The sequence below is a fragment of the Tachypleus tridentatus genome, chromosome 13, assembly GCF_004210375.1.
Source record: "Tachypleus tridentatus isolate NWPU-2018 chromosome 13, ASM421037v1, whole genome shotgun sequence".
In the NCBI taxonomy this organism is placed as follows: domain Eukaryota; kingdom Metazoa; phylum Arthropoda; class Merostomata; order Xiphosura; family Limulidae; genus Tachypleus; species Tachypleus tridentatus.
The window spans coordinates 66,612,324-66,636,878 of NC_134837.1; the positions used below are offsets into that span (position 1 = coordinate 66,612,324).

General features: G+C 36.5%; 2 protein-coding genes across 5 annotated transcripts in view; one reads left to right on the forward strand and one right to left on the reverse strand.

The window, feature by feature from the left end:
• The first annotated feature begins 2,181 nt into the window (after positions 1–2,181).
• The window catches only part of LOC143240663 (phenoloxidase-activating factor 2-like), a 77,411-nt gene continuing 55,037 nt past the window's right edge, over positions 2,182–24,555 (forward strand). For 2 of the 3 annotated variants that reach the window (XM_076483461.1, XM_076483462.1), the window contains exon 1: positions 2,190–2,430. The gene's annotated coding sequence lies outside the window, so the exon portion shown is untranslated. Of the gene's footprint in view, positions 2,431–24,555 lie in introns of all 3 variants that reach the window. The other variant, XM_076483460.1, reaches the window with a different exon arrangement.
• LOC143240664 (uncharacterized) lies at positions 6,176–23,399 on the reverse strand. 2 transcript variants are annotated; one of them, XM_076483463.1, is made up of 2 exons: positions 23,241–23,399; positions 6,176–8,299 (listed from the first exon to the last, which is right to left on the reverse strand). In XM_076483463.1, the coding sequence occupies exon 2, from the start codon at positions 8,289–8,291 to the stop codon at positions 7,842–7,844; it is 450 nt and encodes a 149-aa protein (XP_076339578.1). In that variant the 5' UTR covers positions 8,292–8,299; positions 23,241–23,399; the 3' UTR covers positions 6,176–7,841. Both variants share the same exon structure in this region, with proteins under 2 accessions (XP_076339578.1, XP_076339579.1).

Consider the following 24,555-nt stretch of genomic DNA (forward strand, 5'->3'; position numbering starts at 1 on the left):
AAGGCAACTAGTCATCACCACCCACTTCCCACGTTTGGGCTACTCTTTTACCAACGAATAGTAGGATTGACCTTAACATTATAACGTGTCCACAGATAAAAGGGTAAACATGTTTGGTGTAACGGGGATTCGAACCCAAGACCTTCGGATTATGAGCCAAGCGCCATAACCACCTAGTCATGCCAGTCCCCTATCAGAGTTAAATAAAACTCGTAGTTTATGCTGTATTTTAAGTTAAGCCTACATTTAATTTAAAAGTTTTTAAATTCAAAATTATATTTGTGAAACTTCGGCCTACAACGTGTGTGGAAGCATTATGAAAGTAATGAATTAGTTCGTTACCGTTACGTGAAGTGGACTTGGCATTAATTTTTTACTGGATAATCCAAGAAAAACCGCCCAACAAAATACCATGTTACAAAAATACTAACGCATTAACATAATATAACAAGACCCAAAAACTCCAGTTCATATACTAGCCTTTTTAATTAAGCAAAACTAATTTCTTTTTCCTTTTGTCAAGATAATTTTGACTTTCTAGATTGATAGTAAAAGGAACATCAGACTTAGCTTATTCGACATAATTTAAAATAGATAAAGGACATCCATCAGTTTGTTTATTTAAAATTAAGCTAAATAATGGACTATTTGTTCTCTGCCCGCCATGTGACTCCGCAGACATGCCGCCGTGCCACTGGTGGGTGTTAAACCTCACCTACCAGACGGTTTATCTTTCTCAGCCTTTCAGTTTTCGCCTCTCTTACAGGTTTTTAATGTAACGTCACTAAAACAATAATACATTTTTAAATAAACTTCAAAAAAGAACATTTTTTTGTGAATACATAACGTATGCGCATAGTATACGCAAAACATAGGTTGAATTTTTTCCCCAATTATTTGTAGAGTAAAATCCCTCAAGTATACAATAAAATATCTGAAAAAAAAAAGTTTCATTGTTTAATTTTAGTACATAAAGCTGTAGTAAAAAGGGTGTATGTATGTGCCATATATAGCCATCGGGCTATTTGCTGAGTCCGAGTAAAAATGGAATATAACTTTTCAACTTATGTCAGATATCATTCATCGCTGTTATTAGAACATGGTCTTTGTCTTAAATATTAGAAAGAACTGTGTTTTTAAAATTTACACAATTTTTTATCTATGTCTGCACTGTGATACTATGATAACAAATATTGGAAAATTGTTTTATATTATTGTTCGTTTCCATTGTGTAGTTACGACAACGAATATGTGAAATTATGCTCTAACCAAGTGAAACAGCGGCATGTTTGTGGACTCACACTGCTAAACATCAGGTTTCGATACCTGTGGTGGGCAGAGCATAGAGAGTCCATTGTGTAGATTTGTGCTTAATTCTAAACAAGCAATCTGAAACATGTTTTATGTTATTGTCAGATTCTATTATGTAGCTATGACAACAAATATTTGAAAATTGTTTCAGATTATTATTCATTTCCAGTACGTAACAGGTCCGGCATGGCCAGGTAGTTAAGGCACTCGACTCGTAATCCGAGGATCGCGGGTTCGAATCCCCGCCACACCACACATGCTCACCCTTTCAGCTGTGGGTGGGTGGCAATGACTAGTTGCCTTCCCTCTAGTCTTACACTACTAAATCAGGGACAGCTAACACAGACAGCCCTCATGTAGCTTTGCGCGAAATTCAAAACAAACAAACCAGTAGGAAGAAGGGGTCTTTTTACACCTAACCCTCCAATACCCATAAAGAAGAAGTGAAGTACGTAACTATGACAACACCTACATTACAAGGATTTTTCTTTGTTAGAACACCAAACAGCTTCGTGGACTACTAAGGCGATGAACTATATGAACATTGTTCAGTTTAATAAACCCTAGACAAGGTAATGGTAAAGAATACGCGTGGTACAAAACCCGGCTAGTGCATATTAAACTTGGTACTTAATTAGAAATTTGTGTATTTGAAATTAATACCATGTAGATTTCAACATGTACTTGTGTATCTTAAATAAAAATATTATTAACACAAAAACGACACTATATGAGTATCACTGTCGCTTCTACCTTTTTCTGTATGGAAGCCTTCAGGTAAGTAAATGACGTCACATCATCCACTATTGGCGGATTGTCCAATGTCGTCACAGAGAATGCCTACATTAAAGCAAGTCTTCAAGTGTTATCATGCGAGTTGTTGCAAGTAGCGTGAGCGCGTGACTCTTCCATTTTTAGACCACCAGTAACCTCCTAACCCAGAATCACAGGAGTAGCACGAGAGAGAGAGCTGTTCCTTAGGCAATATTTTCAAAGTTTTCTGGAAGTGAAAGAAAGAGAAACGCGTTATATAGTTTTTACGTTCGGACCACAAAGAGTGTACAACAGCCACCGAAACTTTGGCTTTTAAAACTTGACTTTATTACATCTGCTGTAAAGGTAAGTGTCTCTTTTGTACAAACAAACTGCCAAGCCGGTGTGCTAGTAACACCCCGCGAGACTACAACAGCTTTTAAGTTACGTGCGACCGGTTGGGTCTAACATAGTGGATGACATCGCTAAACTCACGACGGAGCATCACCCATTTGTATCCAAATCTGTACTCATTAGGTTTACCATTTACTTTGTGCTACTATAAACTAAAATTGTTTCAAAGGGATTAGTAAAATGTTTTTCATAAAAGAAGTAAGCATAACCCCTACAGTAGACTTACCCTTTTCTCCTTTATATCATAACTCCCACAGTAGACTTACCCTTTTTTCCTTTACTTTATAACCCACTATAATAGAGGTACCCTGAAATATCGCACCTGTTCTCCAACTGGTTGATTTATTCGTTGATGCTATGAGTCTTTCTCAAAAAATTATGGACTGAACACGGGTGAACTAATTAAACTAGCCTTCTGGGTTTTCACGTTTTATAGCAAGGTTTCGGCAGTCAGCAGTAAAAATATGAAATGTGAGATTGTGAGAACTGTCTGACGTTATTAACTTCTTTACAAGAATGAAGTAAAACTCCATCTTGTCTGGTGTAGTTTGTTTTATTTCCATATGAGGTACAGCACTGGGTATTGATCCTATGGCACTGTAAGCACTATTTGACATTACTCACTGACTTTAATGAAGTAAATCCTAACATTCTCTGGTATTGTATTCGGTTTCATGTTATTTTGTAGAGGATCTGTAAAAAATAATTAGTTTATATTGTCAGCAAAGATTGGTTCTCAGACCTTTATTTCAGTTGAGAGTTTCGATTCGACAGGTCATGTTAAGTGTGGTAATAGCTTCACCAGGTCGTGTTAAGTGTGACAATAGCTTCACCAGGTCGTGTTAAGTGTGACAATAGCTTCACCAGGTCGTGTTAAGTGTGACAATAGCTTCACCAGGTCGTGTTAAGTGTGACAATAGCTTCACCAGGTCGTGTTAAGTGTGACAATAATTTCAACAGGTCGTGTGTGTTAATAACTTTACCAGGTTTAAATCTACACTCCTTTTGATTCTCGAATATTCTTAGAAATCGTTAACAACGCTCGAAGGAAAAAAGAATTATGTGGTCAACGAGTCGGCCAAACGACCTTCATCAGGTTTCGATGAAGGCCGAGTAGTTCGCCACGTACTTTTCCCTTCCAGCGTTGTTAACTGTGTCAGGTTTCTATGTGTGTGTGTGTGTGTGTGTGTGTAGGGGCCGGATTCTTTTACAGTAGGTGTCTTTGACTTGTTGGTGATAAGTTCAAACAATAAACGAACACCCAGTCACTAGTTTTAAAACAATATGTTCAAAACAAGCCAAACGTATGTACAATATTATTATGTACACAATACAAAATCAGAGCTGTATCTAAATATCTAAGTAATTCTCTTTTCTTGTCAAACCTCCACACAGACTGGTTCAGTTATTCTATACAACCCTTTGACGCATTATTTAAACTTATCCCTGTTAAACCGTGAAACTGACTTTAAAATATCTTCCATTACGACTAAACCATGAATCATGCAGTCTAACTTTATTTTCATTAATATAACGTTTACTGACTTAACTTGCGGTTAAGTAGAACTTTCTACAAACTAGGAGATGTAACAATAACCACTTAAGACAGCGAGAAAACCACAGAAAATTCCAGTAATGAGGCGTCGAATTACAACAACTGAACTGCAAACACAACTAACGACTCTTACCGAGTTACGTAACGAAATTTGTTATAACTATCACCTTTTGAATAATTAACTTTAACACGCTTGTTACGAAACTAAATAATCGTTAAATATTAAACCACTAAATAATAAATGTTACACTAAACAGCCTTGTATATCCAACAATAACCTTCTCTTCAAGAAATATATTTACAATATTTCTTTATAAGCAAATACTGCTCTCAGTTCACACGTTAAGACTGCATCAACATTCTGTTTCTTTGTTGGTCTTTCTTATAATAGGACCTCCAACAGGGTTTCACCTTGATAGTATACCTTGTCGTTATCTCGAGCTTGTGTTACCGGAGGTCTATCTTTCCTAATTTACTACTGTGTACTGGTGGCACAGTAAATCCTGTCGCTCTTTCTTCTGTTTGCCAGTTAGTTCTCCATGACGTTCTTGTACATCTTATCTCCATCCAGTAGTTCAGGGTGTAGCAGGTCTTCATTGTCTATAGCAAATACACTGTATTCAGATTCTGCACCTATAACAGTCACATCTGTTATGTCCATCTGTACCTCAATAGTTGCAACTGTTCTGTCTTCTTTTCTCTCGAAACACCTCTTCAACAGACTGCCGTAGTAGATCGTGATCATCCCGTCCACTTTACAGTTTATTCTATTGACCATTTCACTTCAAAATGTCCTTTCCACTGCAGGATCAATTTGTTGTTGTTTGTGGGTAGCAGACCTAAGATATTCTGTTCGAACTTGAAACCCCAATCCTTGACTTTCTTATTACATAAATGCTTCTGACTGCCATGAGATACATAAAAGCTCTCTTAAGTGAGTTAACAGGTTTCCTCTAGTTGTTTTCTTAGGTCTAACACATACTGGTATGTGTTCCTCACTTCTGAATCTTCTCCTGTCCACAGTTCTTTCAATATCTGCATTGGACCTTATACTGCTCTTCTGTATTCTTCTGTACAGAAACTCAAAATGTGAAAATCATGTACTTGTTTGCGGGACTTGTAAATAAACATATAATATTACCTGAAGGTAACTGCCCGAGTCATGTGGTCTCTCCTGACACATCTTTCTCAATGCGCTGTTCAATATTCCATTAACTCTCTCACAAAGTTCCACTTAACCTAGGATTGTATGGCGTGATAAAGAGCTGCCTAATACTAATGAATTTGTACACTTCTTGCATCATTTCTGAAGTAAACTGGGTTCTTCTGGCAGGGCCGGATTAAGGGCATCTGATGCCCTAAGCACAGCTCAACAGTGGTGCCCCCTCGGCCCCTCCATTGCTTAACTAACAAGACATTATGGCTCAATAAGTGCTGAAAGTGAAATAAGTTTGAATATTTATAATCATTCTTCAGTTTTCTTCCAGGTCAGACCCCACAACTATATTAATTTTTTGTTTTTTTTATTCAACAGATTGGGTATGAATCAAAATCAAGCAATGACTAAGGCCTTTAGAAATGATGAGGGAAATAACTTGTTTGATTAATGATAATTATAAATAAATATTTTTACTGGATATTTGTTTTCCCTCTGAGTTAATAATTCTCACTTTGATGTCAAAAAAATTTACTCAAAACCCTTTTATTCAAAAAATTCTCACTGTGATGTTAACAATGTCTCACTTTGAATTTAAAATCCTGTACGCAAATTATTTATTTATACCTTAATATTTATTTAAATTTTAAAAAGTTTTCTTGTAGAATTTTTAATTGCAAGGTCTTTGATCGAGTCCTCAAAACTAATTTGGTGTAACAAATCTGCTTCTATACTTAGCAGTACTGTCTTGTTGCATAATTATTCTGTTGGGATTTTTAATATGCTTGAGTTGAGAAAATGAATGCTCAGCTGTGCAATTTGTGAACATTAATGTTAAAAATATATGCAATGCAACTTCTACGTTTTGAAATGCACACTTAGCTTTGTCTTCTGAAATTATTTTATAAAGTTCAGCATGACTGAATCTTGTTTTTACAGTTTTTGTTGCACTGAACTTATGGCGCACATATGAGTGAAACTGCTTAATTTCGGCATTGAAATTAGTGTGCGAGTCCTCTGGGTAAGCATCAATTAGCTTTTAGGAACACTGAGAATCCTTTCAGTTTCAGCAGATGAAGCGACATCATTTGGCACATCACTTAGGAAAGAAAATCTGTTTGCTATTTCTTTGCACACCTCTCCTCTTCTTGTCATCTGGATTTCTAGTTTGTCAACAATTGTGCAGAAGGTGGTGACACGAAATTTATCTCTGGTATTTAGATCTACTCCTTGTGCACCTCTGTCACTGAGTATCTTCTTTTTGACACGTTTGCGAATTTCAGCTGCATTGTAATCAACATCTGGTAATGTTTCCTTTGCAACTGCTTCAAATCTTTCAAAGTCATTCATTAAAGTGTATAGTTGGTCAGCTAATGACCCGTACAGATCTGTAAGTGTTTTTAAGTTCACATCCTCATTTTGCAGAACTTGACTTGCTTTATGGAACTTTTGCGAAATCTCGTCCCACGTGATCAACATAAACACAAACTATAGCTCTTGCATCTTATTTGTAATATTGTCTGCTTCTCTTCTAGTGTCTCCATTTTGTGACTTGTCGTCAACTAGACATTCTAAAGCTTCCAAAATCGCAAAGAAAGACTTCAAAAATACTGTTTCTGCCAAAGCATATACCTCCCATATGATATCAGAGAGAGATTTTAACCCACTTTCATTTTCAGGACAAGCTTTAAGAATTTTCCACCGGCTGGTTGAGGCTAAAAAAAATGTATAGAGCAAATGCATTGTAGATAAAAAATTAACTGCCATTTGACAGCAGTCAACAGCACTTTGATCTACCAGATTTAGTGAATGGGCTGCAATCTTTTGCTGCATCCCCTTATAATGCCCAGACATGTCAGCAGCATTGTCGTAAGACTGACCCCTCCATTTTGAAAAATTAAGTTTGCAAACATCACGTAAACACTGCAATACCTGGTTTGCCATTTGCTCACTGGTATGGCTTTTCAGTTCCAGAAATGTTAAAAAGCATTCAAGAGACTACCCATCTTTTAAGTATTGAAGTACAACATTTAACACATATATGTTAAATATATATTTAACATATATGTGATTTGTTTGGCGTCTAGTCAATGAACAAATGGACAAGCTAAAATAATCAGAAGAATTTACTTCATCAACAATGAACGCGTGGACCTTCTGAGCCATTGGTTCAATGAGTTCTTCATAGATGGTTTTGGACAAGTAAGGATTTCCTTTTCCAGTATTTCCATATTTCAAAATGTGCCCTGCTAAAAATGGATCAAACTGATTTATGAGCTCTAGCAGCTCTAAAAAATTCCCATTCTGCAGTGAACCAAATTTTTCTTCTGTTCCTCGAAAAGCCAAGCCACGTACAAATAACAGCTATTACACACCCAATACATGTTCCCCGTAATTGCACTCTTTAATTTACTTTTCTAACTCTTGTCGTAAGCCTAAACATTGTCTACGAGTTAAGTATGTTAGCATAGTGTCGGTGAGTAGTACTTCTTTCATGTTGGTAAGTTAAAATATTATTTCGCTTGAATCCTTCTAGTTCAACAAAACGCGAGGAAAATTTAAAAGCAAAAAGTTTGTAAGCAAAGCAGTAAAGTGACCCTGTTGATGGTGAATACAATAACCACTCTCTCTTGTATTGCTCACCATTGGCCTTTACCCCAAATAAAAGTTTCTGCGAACAGTAACTCGTTGGTTTGCCACTATTGAATGTCCGACAAGAATTGTCAAAAGGCCCATTGTAGTGTTGACAATCAGTGGGTCCACAAGTAATTCAATAAGCCACATCATCAACAAAGTTGTGAGACTTGTGCCAGTTGAGCCAGCCTGTGACACCTCAACGTCATCATAATGTTCTGACCTTGAAGTGGACAAAGTGGTACTTGTAGATGTGGAGCTTGGTTCAACTTCAATCTTGTTAAAGTCAGATGCAGTACAAGTGACTTCTGATAGCGGAGATGGGTTTTGATTTGGAAGATCACGTTGTGTAAGTTGAGTGAAAAAATTAGTCAGCTTTCCAGTCTTGGTCACTAAATTATAAGCCTTTTGTTGGTTCTTTTTTGCCAGTTTTCTCTTTTGTGCACCACTTAATTGAACACATTTCATCTTGCAGTCTGAAAAATATAGAAAAAAAACGTACAAAAGAATATGGATCATATAAAGTTGTTATGATTAGAAAACACTGAAATTCATAAAGAAAAACGTTGGTAAGACAGTCGAACATACTAAACTCTAGGTCTACATTTAGGCACACATTGTCAGAAAGTTGTCCTGCAACTTAGGTGCATCAGTACATAAACCTGAATTCATAAATACCTTTATTGATTTGCTGCATTCTGATTGGTTGAAAATCCATTCGAGACCAGTCTCGAATCGATTCGAGATTGGCTTCAATCAATTTTAGGAGAATTAGTTTTCAGTCATTGCACAAGTTTCAATAAGGTTGTATGCAAGTAGCAATACCAATGGTAATATGAAAATCCATTGCGACCCAAAAGGTATTCCAAAACAATCTGTGATCAACAACACATACTGTAGTAGCCTACATACACAGTGATCATTCTGTACTGGTACACATATACATAACATATAATCAATTGTAAACTGTACTACACATTGGACTACTAAATACTGGGTTAGGCCTAGGCTAGAGTACCTTAATCCTAATCAAATATCTGAAGAATGAGCTGTGACCTCAACTCTGAGCTCAGTTTTGACCTGAGGACTTTAGATTAACCAGAAAACCATAATCAACAAAATAGGTATATTTCTGATATTTATCTGCATGCCAGGATGCGAAGCCAAATTCAAAACTACGGTCTTAAATTGGGAATAGTCCACTTCATTATTCCAAGCTACAGTGGCGTTTTCAGTGTACTTACACTAAACTAGTTACAGTATTTAGGCCTAACGTTATTGCGACTCGGTTCTCAGATAACAACACTAACGTTAAGCCTAATGCTTATACACTGCAACTGAGGCTACTAACGTTAAGCTTAGTACTCAGTACTAACCTTGCTCACATGAACTTGTTCAATTCATGCACTTTTTCAAAAAATCCAAAGTTAATTTTGTTGATTTGTCGGTTCTTTACAGTATCTTTGTATAACCATGGTTCCACAGTAGAGTACTACTACTAGTAGTATAATGTATACATAACAACGTTAGAATCACGTTGTCGTACATGTCGAAATCTTACGCAATTTGACCTAAAAGGTCGAATTATCGCCTTTAGACTGCTCCGATCAATCAGTTGTTTTTCCAGCTTTACAGAAATGTAATAGAACACATACTGATCTGAATTTATAATCGCAAAATAGTTGAATTACACCTAAAAGTTTGTCGTTGTTGTCTCTATGTTTCTGTCTCGGACTGTCCGTTCGTCTCATAAAAAAATATCACCAGAGGGCTGGGTCGGGGCATTATGACATCAGGATAGGATCAAGGAAGAAGTAAAGAGAATATAATTGTGATCTCCATTTTTGGGTCTAAAAATGGCATATTGACAAAATTTTGTTGGCTATTTATAAATGGGGATAAAAACAAGGGTGCCCGGTCTTAAATCACATTTAAGACTGGGCGCCCTTGTATTTATCGCCTAAGTAAATCTCAGCTTCAGATCTGTTTACATTATTACATCATCACAAGGGAATACATACGTGCCCAAATACTCTTATAGGTTACGTGTAACTTCAGAAAGGAATTCCACTGAATTTTGTCTTGGTATGATACATTTAAAAATATGTACTCACACACAGAGGAGGTTTTTTAACAGCAAGTTGTTTGAAGCAAAAAAAATTACGGCTTAGAAAAGCTTCATTAAGAAACACTTATAAAAAATATTACAAAACATACATAAACAATGCAATACTGATGCAAATAAAACTAAAACAAACGAGCCAGTATTTAAAATATAACGTACGAAAACAAAAGCCGAAAAAACACAAAACTGGCCACGTATCTATACACATCTGTCACCATTTCCTTTGACTTATGTTTCTGTAGACAATAATCCAAATATACCTATTTGCACTAATAGGTCTACTAATCCCTCAAAACTATTTTCACACCTAGCAATGTCAATCTTTTCTGTAAAATATTGCCACAAACTGAAATATAGTTTCTCCAGCGTCAGGTTTGACTCTTAAATTTCCAATGATACTTCAATAAGCTCATAGTGTTTCAGCAGGGTCACTTTTAACTTAACTTGTCATAGTCCATGGCATCTTCTGACGTCATGCCTACAAAGACTCGTAGGCCTTTTTCTGTGAGAAGTAAGCTAAGACAGGCTGCTCAATCACCTTTATCCCAATTCTGACTTTGGGCAATTCTTTCATATCTCTCTAGGAAAGCATCCGTGTCATTTCTCTGTTCACCATAGTTGAGTAACTTGAGTCGGCTGACCCTGTCATCATTGTCCTTCTTTCTGTTGGATTAACTTGGTGATCCTAATTCATTCTCTCCTTTTCTTCTCTCTCTTCTTCTTTTCTCTGTCTGTTCTATTTTCTCTCTCTAGGTCTTATTGTTGTTTAACAGATCTCATGGTTTGCCATTTTAAGCCCAAGATGTTCAACTCTTGTAATTAATCCATTCATCAAAATCTGTTGACATGGTTATACAGCGTGATTGTAATCTCTACACTAATTTCGCTACCACTACGGTCATGTCTATTTCTGCTATCGTTCACGTCTTCTTTCACCGCCGTTTGCCACTGTATAATCTTGACTGGATGCATATGTATATATAGCCCAACTAAAGCCTAGGACGTTTTACAAACTAGAAGAAAAGAAAAACCATACTCACTTAAACCAACGAAGAAAATAAAGAAGGCTCGAGAAATGTGACTTCAATATGACATCAAATTACAAAAATTGAACAGCACACAACATACAGCTCTTACCGTGTGACGTAACGAAACCTGTCAAAACGATCGCTAAATAAACTAAACAGTTGTATATCCAACAAACCGTATATCTGTACACATATTTGATAACGTTATAACTTGTTTCTGTTGTTATTAACGACATCTTTCAGGTGATCAGTGTGTCGTACACAGCATTGTTTGTTTAGTTTCTAAAAACATAAAGTGTAATTCAAGCCTCGCCTTAGTTATTACAATACAGCATGAATCACAATAACTGTTGTCTTCAACTCTTTCAAAAACACTTTCACTTTCTGAAATTTAAATTGTTGTTTGTTTATTACTGATGTATTTCTACGGTTACAAAGTCGTTTGGTCTATCTATCGCAGGTATCGAGGCTCGACCTTTTGTGTTTTATTATTTGTTGTTCAGCATAAAGCTACACAATTGAAATTTTTGTGCTCCGTTCACCACAAGTATCGAAATCTGATTGTTAGCGTCACTGTTGTTGTTGTTTGCAGTTAAGCAAAATGTTACACCAAAAGCTATCTCTTCTCTGTCCTACACGGTTATCGAAACCCGATTGAGCGTGTGCGAGCCTAACGTTATAAGTATCACCGCTGAACCACCGTAGGACATGTATAAAATAAAGCATCTACTAGATTACATTTGTAACCTACTAAGATTAATGTTTTTACATCTTTCTGCAGGTGTTTGTTTCAATATTCTTGTAACAACATACTCACCTCAAGCATTGATACATACACGTGCAACAAGAAACGCCCCCTACAGTGACAAATCTAAAGTTCTCAGCGTATTCTTTGGGTGCACTAGCATGTAGTACAATTATTTACTTGGAGGACACCTCATTCGAGAAACGTGCACTTCAACAAAGAATATTTCAAATCATTGTTAGAAGAACAACCCAGTGAATTTTTTCGATGAGTAAATAACTTAAAAACTTTTAAATAAACGAAGAAAAAATTAGCCAAATAACTAAACCTGTAACGAATGAAAATAAACTGAGGTAAAATATAGAAGCAACTTTTAAACCACGGGGACTTTTCTGCAACGTCTTGTCAGTTTTTCGTTTTTTTTACTGTTAGTTTCCTACATCGAAATGTCAGTGAACTGGGATGTGTTCAAACGTTATTAGTGGGTTTATGGGTTTTCTGTTATTATTGTCTTGTTTTGTCTCTTTTTAAACTGGTCGGCGACTTCATTTGCTCTTTGTATTATTAGTTTTGTTATTTAAATTGCCCTAACAGGTAAGTACTGGTAATTCAGAAATCTTCAGTTTCCGGGTTAGAATTCCACTTTTTTTGCTTTAAATAGGTCAGTATATGTGGTCAAATATTTCGAGGAAAATAACGTTTAACTTATTGAAGCGCTGTCGTGTTTTAAGAAAGATTTACCTATTTTCTATACAGACAGAAGTGTTTGCTTGACAAAAAGTAATCGAATCGAAAAATACCTAAGGTGTGGTGGCTTAAAGGAATGAAATTAAGGTTGGTGGATAAACTGACAGCTACACTTATAACATTGATAATAATTGTTCAGCAAATATTCATTCATTAGTTAGCTAGTATGTCTGTATTTTGTTGTTGTTTTTTACCCATGCCCAAAGTTTGAACAACAAAAAAACGAGGCCTAGGTAACTAATGAACGAATATTTGCTGAACAATTCTTATCAATGTTATAAACACTAGTTTTTCCCCCAATTTTGATATAATTTCCTTAAGCCGCACACTCAAACTTTTCGGCCACACCTGTTTTTCACATCTAAGGTGTTGTTGTTTTTAGATACTATATATATTGAATATTACATAGAAAGAAATTGATAACTATTACTGTTTCAGATTGTATTCTGAATGCTCATGCATTTCTTTTCATGCTTTAGTCAGAGTTTATATTATACAAAATCAGATCTGTTACGTGGCTTCGGCTCTATATTAACTTGTTTGTATAATGAACTGTAGCTACCAGTTTTAATTTCTTTCCTTTAATATGTACCCTCGATTCTTTTTCGGTTGCACCTTTATTTCACTCCTAAGATGTTTTTTGATTATATGTCATAATTTATTATAAACACGCACCAACAAACTACAACAAGTAAGAAAGTGTCACTCGATAGTAACCAACATTACCTTTAGGATCATAACCCTATTATTTAGAAGCGGCATACTTAACAGAACCAGCCAGATCCTTTATATATATATTATATATATCTGTGTGTGTGTGTATTTTCTTATTTGCAAAGCCACATCGGGCTATCTGCTGAGTCCACCGAGGAGAATCGAGCCCCTGGTTTAAGCGTTGTAAATCCGGTAGACTTACCACTGTACCAGCTGGAGGCGTGTGTATAGACACACACACACACACACACACACACACACACGGTGGTAGTTTTCCTCTTTGAAACAGCGTTAATAACTTTATTTATGGCATCTCTTCAGTGGCGCCTCCCGCTAGTACAGCGGTATGTCTCCGGATTTACAACGCTAAAATCAGGGGTTCCAGTCCTGATGTGGCTTTAAAAAAACACACACACACACTCTTCAGTGGCACAGCGGTGTCGGCAGATTGACAACGCTAGAAATCGGGTTGGTAGAGCACAGATAACCCACTCTGTGATTTTGTGCTTAACTTCATACAAACAAACAAATCACTTATAGTAGAGACAGAAACTAGATTAACAGTTTCTTGTCATAATCCACATGCACCCGGTTCAGCATTATTATTTGCGATAATTGCTTAATCTAATATCACGTGATGCTAAACATGATTTTGCGCTTATGTTTGTTTCCCTGGTTAGTTGGTGTTTTCTATGGTTATGTTGTGCTTACTTGATTTGCAGTGTTTCAAAAACGTGCGAAGGTGTGTTTTGGTGTGTCCTAACTGCAACGCCCCCTACAATCTCGAACTCCTTCACAGTATCGTCCCGAAGACATGTGCCCAGCAAAAGTCAGTTTCTAACTCCCTTTGTTAACCTTATGATAACTTAAGAAGGTTGAAACGTTGTTTTGCACTTCATTTTAATTAAAGTTTTAATACCCATACCAGCCGTCTTGAGAATATATTTATCATACATTATTGAAAGTCGAATTGAGTCCTGTGCCTTATATAAATGTAATTCTGAGTCGTTCAGAATTTATAATAAAGATCTATGGTACATATGAAGAGGTAGCAGGTGACGCTGACGGTATATCGTATTTTTGGCCCAGTGAACTGTATAATAAAAATATATCTGAATCATTCTGTTAAGCCCTGTAAAACGTATATTCAAAACTCGACCACATTATTGTTCAGACCCCACATATTCATAACGATTCACGAAGCGTGATTCTGAAATGTTATAAGGAATATAAAAGTGACGAACATTTATTAAATGAACATTTTGGAATGTTCTTATTGCAGCATTTTATTTTATTTGCCATAGAACTGAAAATACAGTAAATCATCGATTTAAGGAAAACTTTACATTGAGCACAGTTAAAAAAATACAAGGAAACTAGTTATTAAATTCCGATTATTCTATTTAAGTAGAATACTCTTTTATACGTCATCCCACGTGGTTCTGGCCTCCAGTTACAACTACTTTATGATTAGTAACTTACCAGTGGATGTAAATAGTTGATGTAGTAGTAAAGAATCCACTAAAGAAGTATAGCTAGCGTATGAAGTGAAAAAATTCCTCAATTTTAGTTTAGTACACAAGGAAGGTTTAAGTATTCAGGTGATTTATGGACAAATATATTTGGTTCTGGGGTTAATTTTTTGAGTGAAATAGTACAAATGTTGGTCTAGGGTGTGCATTTAGATTTAAAGAATTTTTATGTATTCTATTGTTCTTTTGTTTCTTAATTTCGCGCAAAACTACACGAGAGTTATCTGCGCTAACCATCTCTAATTTAGCAGTGTAAAACTAGAGGGAAGGCAGCTAGTCGTTACCACCCACCACCAACACTTGGGCTATTCCTTTAGCAACAAATAGTGGGATTGACCATCACATTATAACGCCGCCACAGCTGAAAAAGCGAGCGTGTTTTGGTTCGAACCCGCGACCGTCAGATTACGATACGAGTGTCTTAACCACCTGGCCATGTCGGGCCAACATGTATTCTATTTCACTGAGAGGATATAAATATAGAGAGGAACTGTCCTGATAATCTCTGGTTAGTAAACAGGTTTTTCTACAGCTAGAGGGAATAAACTTTCGAAGCGTGTGTCTGTACGTCAGTGAAAAGTTTTCTTGTGGACATGTAGATCGAAAACCGTTTTATAAGAAGGGGGAGACTTAATGGGTGTTTTTTTTTCTTCCAGTTTCACGTGTAGCTTTTACGTTTGGGGTTATGGTGTGTCTAAATATTTGCGCACGTAGCCTTTGAAATGAAACTTTAAAAATTATCCATTACATACCTCCTGAGCTCATAAAAAACAGTCAAGGTTGGACAGAGAAGTGAACCCTTAGTAGCGCCATCTATATGGTCAAATTAGTAATTATTGAAAATAAAAGTGTGGACTAAAGAAAAAAACTCAAGACGTTGCTCAAGTTGTAAAAAAGTGTAATCGTTTACTAAGTGTTTGTTCTTTTAGAAATGTTTTTCGACACTGGTGATGACAGTATTCTTATATTATATGTTGGTAAATAGCGAAGTCAGATCAAAATTGGCCATAAAGCAATATTCTTAAGAAAGTGGTGAAAGATTATCTTTGACGAAAGAAAATTTGTTCCATGTCACATTTCGTCTCCAACAGATATGCTGTTTTCTATAGAAATATCAAACGCTGAAAATCGAATGAAAATACTATCAATCATCCATTAAAGATGTAGTTCATCATTTAGGTGGTACTATTTTTCCTAATTACATCAAAATATAATTATATCATATTAGTAGGCGCCTTAAAAGCAAGAATGTCGTATTTCTTTGCAATCTAGTAATAGTGGCACTCAAAACTGGTATAACCCATCACAAAAAACTGTGACCAGCCACAAGTAACAGACGGAAAAAAACAACAAAAATTGTAACTGCCAATCGCAGGTGGCAGACGAGAAAACCCAACAAAAATTTTGACTGCCTACTGCAAGTAATAGACGAAAAAAAATTCTTACCACAGGTGACAGACGAAAAACAACAAAAAACGATAAGATAAGCTTGCAACATGCAACAGATGCCTGACGCAGATAGCCTAGCTGCTTTGTGCCATAAAACACCAAACCAACCAACCAAGCAACAGATGCATAACTTTCCTTTGACCTATTTCTTTAAAGCTGATCAGAATTTGGCATCTCCAAATGTACCACACGAAGGACACTCACAAAAATGTCACAGCTACCTATCCTTAAAAGTGGGTTATCGGGTGTAAATACGAAAGCAGTTTCGATGATGCTCAAAGCACATACTGTGAACAGTGAATGACTGGAAGCACGTAATGTGGTCTGGTATAGGCGGTGAATGACTGGAAGCACGTAATGTGGTCTGGTATAGACGGTGAATGACTGGAAGCACGTAATGTGGTCTGGTATAGACGGTGAATGACTGGAAGCACGTAATGTGGTCTGGTATAGGCGGTGAATGACTGGAAGCACGTAATGTGGTCTGGTATAGGCGGTGAATGACTGGAAGCACGTAATGTGGTCTGGTATAGGCGGTGAATGACTGGAAGCACGTAATGTGGTCTGGTATAGGCGGTGAATGACTGGAAGCACGTAATGTGGTCTGGTATAGACGGTGAATGACTGGAAGCACGTAATGTGGTCTGGTATAGACGGTGAATGACTGGAAGCACGTAATGTGGTTTGGTATAGACGGTGAATGACTGGAAGCACGTAATGTGGTCTGGTATAGACGGTGAATGACTGGAAGCACGTAATGTGGTCTGGTATAGGCGGTGAATGACTGGAAGCACGTAATGTGGTCTGGTATAGGCGGTGAATGACTGGAAGCACGTAATGTGGTCTGGTATAGGCGGTGAATGACTGGAAGCACGTAATGTGGTCTGGTATAGGCGGTGAATGACTGGAAGCACGTAATGTGGTCTGGTATAGACGGTGAATGACTGGAAGCACGTAATGTGGTCTGGTATAGACGGTGAATGACTGGAAGCACGTAATGTGGTCTGGTATAGACGGTGAATGACTGGAAGCACGTAATGTGGTCTGGTATAGGCGGTGAATGACTGGAAGCACGTAATGTGGTCTGGTATAGGCGGTGAATGACTGGAAGCACGTAATGTGGTCTGGTATAGGCGGTGAATGACTGGAAGCACGTAATGTGGTCTGGTATAGACGGTGAATGACTGGAAGCACGTAATGTGGTCTGGTATAGACGGTGAATGACTGGAAGCACGTAATGTGGTCTGGTATAGACGGTGAATGACTGGAAGCACGTAATGTGGTCTGGTATAGACGGTGAATGACTGGAAGCACGTAATGTGGTCTGGTATAGACGGTGAATGACTGGAAGCACGTAATGTGGTCTGGTATAGGCGGTGAATGACTGGAAGCACGTAATGTGGTCTGGTATAGACGGTGAATGACTGGAAGCACGTAATGTGGTCTGGTATAGACGGTGAATGACTAGAAGCACGTAATGTGGTCTGGTATAGACGGTGAATGACTGGAAGCTTTAACCGAGTTCAAATTATTTACCATGACAGGTACTCTATCCCTTGTTTCAAAAGTGTATAGGTCTCTTGCCCTTCTTCCCTGGTTTTAGTTGACAACCCTAACGCATAATTTTTGTTTATAGCTGGCTCTCAGTGACATAACGATAAATCAACAGGCTTATGACTTTACTAACCGGGTTTCCATACCCATGGTTGGTAGAACATTGTGTAACTTCGTGCTTAACAATCAACCAAAGCAAACAAATATTTACAGTTATGACCCGAAACCTTTGTTAAAATATATTTCCTTCCTTATTACAAATGGTTATTTCAATTTTTTTTTAAAACAAGAAAAACACCGCAGGAAACTGAGAGAGAATTTTTTCTAAGTTATGTTGCCGAAAACTAGATAATTCGACTCCGCCCACTCTCATGAATAATGTTAAAAACTCTACCAAGTTTAGTAGTAAATATTACTCTGGTAGTGCGACATATTTTCATGCATGATTGGATGAGAATATTATATTAAAAAATAAATAATGACTACGGACCGGTGATAATTTTATCAAAGGTAGCAATGTTCATATCCAACAGAGGATTACTAAAAAGAAAAACGAAAAACTTTCTTTAAACAAAGAATAAACACAATGAAATAGCTAGTTCGTACTCACGGATACACCTCGTGCCACATACCTGTATAAATGTTTGTGTTCAACTCGTCTAGAACAAAAAATCTAGGCAAGTATTATTACCTTAACGTAAATCAAAACTAAAAATCAACCTGTTAATGAGTAATGCTAATTAAATATCCTCAAATGGTTCTAGAATGGATTAACGACTATAGCTAATTAAATATCCTCAGAGGGTTCTAAAATGGACTTATCAGTATGAATAGTCAAATATCCTTAAGTTTCATTTATGCCCTCCAGGGTCAGATGTGATCTTGTGATTATTTTACTGGACTATAAACTTAACTAAGGGCGTCAAGTTGTCGCAAAATTGCATTCAGCACCTGAAAGCCTTCAGTGCTTTACCATAGTAACGGACAGACGCCACTGTTTTACCGGAGTAGCCCAAGAGGTGGCGGTAGGTACTGCTGACTAGCTGCCATCTTCCTGTAGTCTCACGAGTTGAATGTTAGGGACTGCTAGTGTAGACAGTCCTCGTGTAGATTTGCGCGAATATCTGAAACAAAGAAAAGATACTTTAAGTCGACCCCGCCTAACCTTGAGCTATGTGTGTTTGCTGGTTAGTAGGGCAGTGACCTGTTAGCCCACTGATTGAATGAAGGGAAAGAATCTTTATCCCCGGTACCAACGGACTTCATGTACCCTAAACACACGCAGTCGTTATTACCGCTCATTGTACACATTGTATACTGTCACCTATACTCTGTCGCTGCCGTCTTTTGTTTGTTTTCAAGGAAACTCCACACAAACAAGTCTTATCCGACTAGCTGTTAATAATGTTTTATTATGCGTCAGATTTTGGAATCGGCATGTCATTACATTACACGTCAGTGTTACAATTGCGAACGGAAAAATTAAAGCGACAGATCGAAACATGGTGTAATTTCCACGTCATGTTTTTTCATCAGAGCACTCTCAGTGTTTCAGAAGGAAGTCTCTGAACTTAATACGCTAAAAGTCGGGCTTCGATACTATCACAAATATCTCATTGTTTAGCTTTGCGTTATAAACAAAGTTTCTTCATAATGAAGTCACGATCTGCTGACTCCTACATAACAAAACAGCGTTTCCAAAGATTATTTTGCATCTAAATATCACCAAAATGAAACGGACAGCTAATACCGAAACAAAATATAATTATAAACATAGGATTAAAAGCAATTAACTGAACGCCACTTTGGGTGTGTATTAAAGTTTCTTCTCTACTATTAGTCAAAAATTAAAATACCACTTTAATGAAGACATAAAACAGCCAGACTACACCAGTCAACAAAGAAAACAGCCAGACTACTAATATCATTCCTTCCATCGTCAATACTTATATCATTTTCTTCCTTATCCATACGTAATATCATTCCTTCCCTTACTAATATCTAATATCATTGTTTCTACTACAAATGACTAATACCATTTCTTCCGTTATCAGTCTAATATCTATGATGGTTGAACCACTATAAACAACGTCTACCAGTTTCAACTTTCAACTAAAAGAACGTTTAAACACGTATCTTTTCGTACTTTATTGTGTATGCAAAATAATATTCGCATTGGGAATGTGGTAATATGATTGGCATTGAGAGAGTTGTTTATCTATGAACGTGGTAATGAAATTGGTACAAGGAAAGTTGTTTATCTATGAACGTGGTAATGAAATTGGTACAGGGAAAGTTGTTTATCTATGAACGTGGTAAATAAGATTGGTATACGGAGAGTTGTTTATCTATGAACATGTTAGTAAAAGCGTTAAAATGTTCAGTTTTTCATTGACTATATAAATGATTACTGTCATTCAACAACAGCTTCACAGCACAGGAATTTATGGCTAATGTTGTCATCTAACAACCGCTTGACAGTACAGGAGTTTATTCGAATGTTGTCACTAAACATTTATTACTATTTACTATTCACAATTTGTTTTAGATATTAAAACGCTCCGTCTACACAGATTTCCCTAAACTTAGGGTTACACAAAATTGCTTACGAGTCCTTGAAAGTTGGTTAAAGGATCCCGAGCGATATGAGAATCATAGGAAAATGAAATAAAATCAGACAAAAATTGTCTGTCGGGGGATTTTACCTATCTCATATAGAAAATCGATGATTTCATCCGGTTTGTTTTACACTTATTTATACATTCAGTGTTGCAAAAATGTATGATTAGTTAATGATGTAATACGACGATAGTGATAAAGTAAATAATTTGAGGGTTAATCCCGGTTAATTTTCAGATTTTGCTTTAAAGCCTGGCTGTTGACGTAACAATAAGAGGAAATTCGACCTCATTTCTTTACAAAGAGGTTGAGAACAAACCTATGCGAACACAGATTAAATAGATTTTTCTATCATCGAACAGGTCAACATATTCATTGAAAGACATACAGCTGTAATCTCTATATTCTCCCTACCAATTCAACCGTTACGTGTACCACACATTCACAACTTCTACCAACACAGTTTCTCATCTCTCGTCACGAACATGGTGGCGACTCTGCATCGACCTCAATTCCAAACCTAATGACTGCCGATGAAAATCCTCTTGTTTGTGTGTGGAAAAACTTTAGAAAGGGTTTACATGTAGAACTGATCCACTTCGTTAATTTCAAACAGAAACCAATACTGTAACTATTATATCTGGCACACTCCCAGAACTAAACAACGAACTTTCACTCCAGCGTTTATCACACACATTTCTCCATTAATCCCACCCGACGTTACACTTTGGAAATTGTTTATTATTCCCTTCTTCAGTGTATCAATGAATAATATCATTTTTTTATCCATATCAGTACATATTATTTCATCCATCACCAACATGTATATAAACACATATTATTTTATCTATCATCAACACATATCTCCTCGCAGCCACAAATAATAAGAATTTATTGCGTTGCTGAGAGTGGAGACAATGTAGAAAGAAAATCAAGATTACATCAAAAGTTCCAAAAGAATCCAAAAGGCCAAACTCTCAGAAAATTGCGTATTTTTCACATTTGAGAGAAATATAAAAACAACGACTGCCTGTCTCTTACATTTCTCTTGCTTCTTCTAAAGAGAGGCAAATATTTTTCTCGTGATATGATAATACTTTCTTTTTAATACTTCTCTAATGATACAGTCACTAATAATACTGGAAAATCAGTATTGATACATGAAGAAATACTCCTCCACAGATATAGCCAGTAGTTACAATACTGTAAAATCAGTATTGATACATGAAGAAATACTCCTCCACAAATACAGTCAGTAGTTACAATACTGTAAAATCAGTAGATATATTTCAAATGAATGAACACTTCTCTACAGATATAGTCAGTAGTTACAATACTGTAAAAGTGGTCAAGTGTGTTAAGGCGTTCGACTCGTTATCCGGGGTCACGGGTTTGAATCCGCGTCGCACCAAACATGCTCACCCTTTCAGCCGTGGAGGAGTTATAATGTGACGGTCAATCCCACTATTCGTTGGTAAAAGAGTAGCCCAAGAGTTGGCGCTGGGTGGTGATGACTAGCTGCCTTCCCTCTAGTCTTACACTGTTAAATTAGGGGCGACTAGCGCAGATAGCTCTCGAGTAGCTTTGCGCGAAATTCAAAAATACACAAAGAATACTGTAAAATAAAGTTACGTTCTGTTTTTTTTCCTTCACTTTTGTTTGCCAGAAAGCTACGTTAACCTGAAAACTAGGAATTACAAGAAACAGAAAAAAAACCAAAAGAGAAAAAAAAAGAACAATAACAATAAATATTACTTCAAGTGTAAATATTTTAAAAAATGATAAATAAAACTCGAAAACTGGTGAGACTGAATTGAATTCAGGAATCCATAGACATGCCTTATGTTTAGGAGGGTGGAGCTAAACCCTTTCTCGTTTCGCCCATGCTCTCATTATCAATACTCTATCATCAGTACCTAATACCATTTTATCCATTATGTTATTATTGCAAAAAATTTTCAAGTAATTAACTCGCGTATTTACTCCTTCAACAAAGTTGAGGAAGTAAAAACTAATTAAATGACCAACTGCAAGGTAAATATATGACAGTGATAACTAATAATGAAACAGGTTTTCTTGTTGTTATAACAATACTGAAATCCCAGACTGGAACTGATACACGTCTATTTAACTTACAATTTTATCTATTCACAGCATCATTACGATAACTGCCCTTTGTATAATATTTAGTAATATAAACACGTTTGTGTATTGATGTGTGTGCTCCGTGTGTAACTGAAGGACAAACTTTAAATGTTAGACCAACAAGTGTCAAACTAGTCTAATTTTCCTGTTCTCTGTCTTTCGCACGCACAGTTGTACACAACTGCAAACACGTTGGTTTGTCGGTAGCAACTTGCTTTGAAACTATTTCAAGAACTGATCAGAGGCGCGCGCGGTAACATTTACATCCTGTGACTCAAAAGGGCAAGTTTGGGTGTCCAAATACTTTGTTGTGTTTCTATTTTAATCAGGCTTTAACACTGTGACATGAATCGGTGCATTTTTCCAATGGAAGAGACTAGCTCCGTTTGGTACTAATTAATACTGACTTCCAATTATAACAAGTTACCAACTTAGAGTCAAACTAAAAATCGACCTGGTAATGAGCATAGCTAATTAAATTTACGTTTTTACTTATAAAGATTAGACTATTGTTTCATTAGTTTTTTATCCTCGCTGTTAATGATATTTTCGGCCATAAACCCAATAATAGCTCACGAAGTTCAGCCACCTCAGCAGATTTAGGTTAGTCCTAAATACATACATTAAGCTAGCAGTGCAAAACATTCTCTATAATACAAATAAAATAATAAAAGTCAAAATTAAATGAAATAGAATTAGATACATTAAACATCCTAATCACTAATGTTAATTAAAGTAGAATAAATAAAGAGAATGTACCTTATTCACGGGACACACACTAACTGTTAGCCACTTGTAAAATGGTCATCATAGGGTGAACATGTGCGTAATAAGGCTTATCATTTACTATCATTTTACTTATCAGTGAGATGATAAAACCTAAACTATTCCACCACAAAGTTGTCTATACCATCACAGAATATCCACCATACTGGACTGATGCCACAAGGTTGTAAGTTTATTTTAATTTTCGCCACAACAAAAACACATCCATTCCACAGAAAATATGATTCATCTGATCAAAACAACTTTTCCTTGATCTTAAATCTAACTTTTTTATGTTCTTGATGTAATTTCATTTGGGTTTTTCCTGCTTCATTTTTTTTTCCCATTTTGAATTATTAGAGGTTGCTGTAGGCCTACCATTATTACTTTTCCTCTTATAGTTGTTTTACGAATTATTATATGTTGTAGTTTTACGTTAATTTTTGATGATGTAGTGTTTTGTTTTCGTATCATTATCCATGTTAGTGCTCAGTTGGCACAATATCTCAACCTAGCTTTTCAGATCACTGTCATGTTTAGTCTGATGTTGTTTCATTTTTTCATAACGTGCTGATGTCACGTTTGACACTGTCCCCCGGGATACATTCATTACTTTAGGTGTTCTTGTCACTCACGTTCGTTCACAACCATCCCATTTTAGAAATCTTCCTCGCTTGCCATTGATAAAGCATTTTTTAAAAGAAACAAAAGACAATGATATAAAATAATTCAGGGGCGCGCACAAGGAGAATAGCCTCCCCTATAGTTCAATACATGCTAACTCTATTTATTTCTATAGGGGAATAGCCTCCCCTATAGCTCAATACATACTGGCTCAATAATTCTGGTTTATTTCTGCGCATATGGTGTATGTGCGTGTGTTAATATAAACCCTATGTGTTTAGTAGACCCATCTACTCTCCCCGGCCCGGCATGGCCAGATGTGTTGAGGCGTTCGACTCGTAATCTGAGGGTCGCAGATTCTAATTCCCCTCACACTACACGTGATCGCTCTTTCAGCCGTTGAGGCGTTATAATGTTTCCGTCAATTCCACTATTCGTTGGTAAAAGAGTAGCCCAAGATTTGACGGTGGGTGGTGATGACTAGCTGCCTTCCCTCTAGTCTTACACTGCAAAATTAGGGACGGCTATCGCAGATAGCGCTCGTGTTGCTTTGCGTGAAATTCAAAAACAAACAAAAAACAATATGTCCACCTAGGGGAATTGAATCCCTGATTTTAGTATTGTAAATTTAAATATTAGTGCCAATCTTTTCAGATAAATCTCAAAAATAGCTACATTTTATGGT

Bases quoted from the DNA above. Each gene is read 5' to 3' on its own strand.
- LOC143240664 (XM_076483463.1), bottom strand. From the start codon at position 8,291: ATGAAATGTGTTCAATTAAGTGGTGCACAAAAGAGAAAACTGGCAAAA.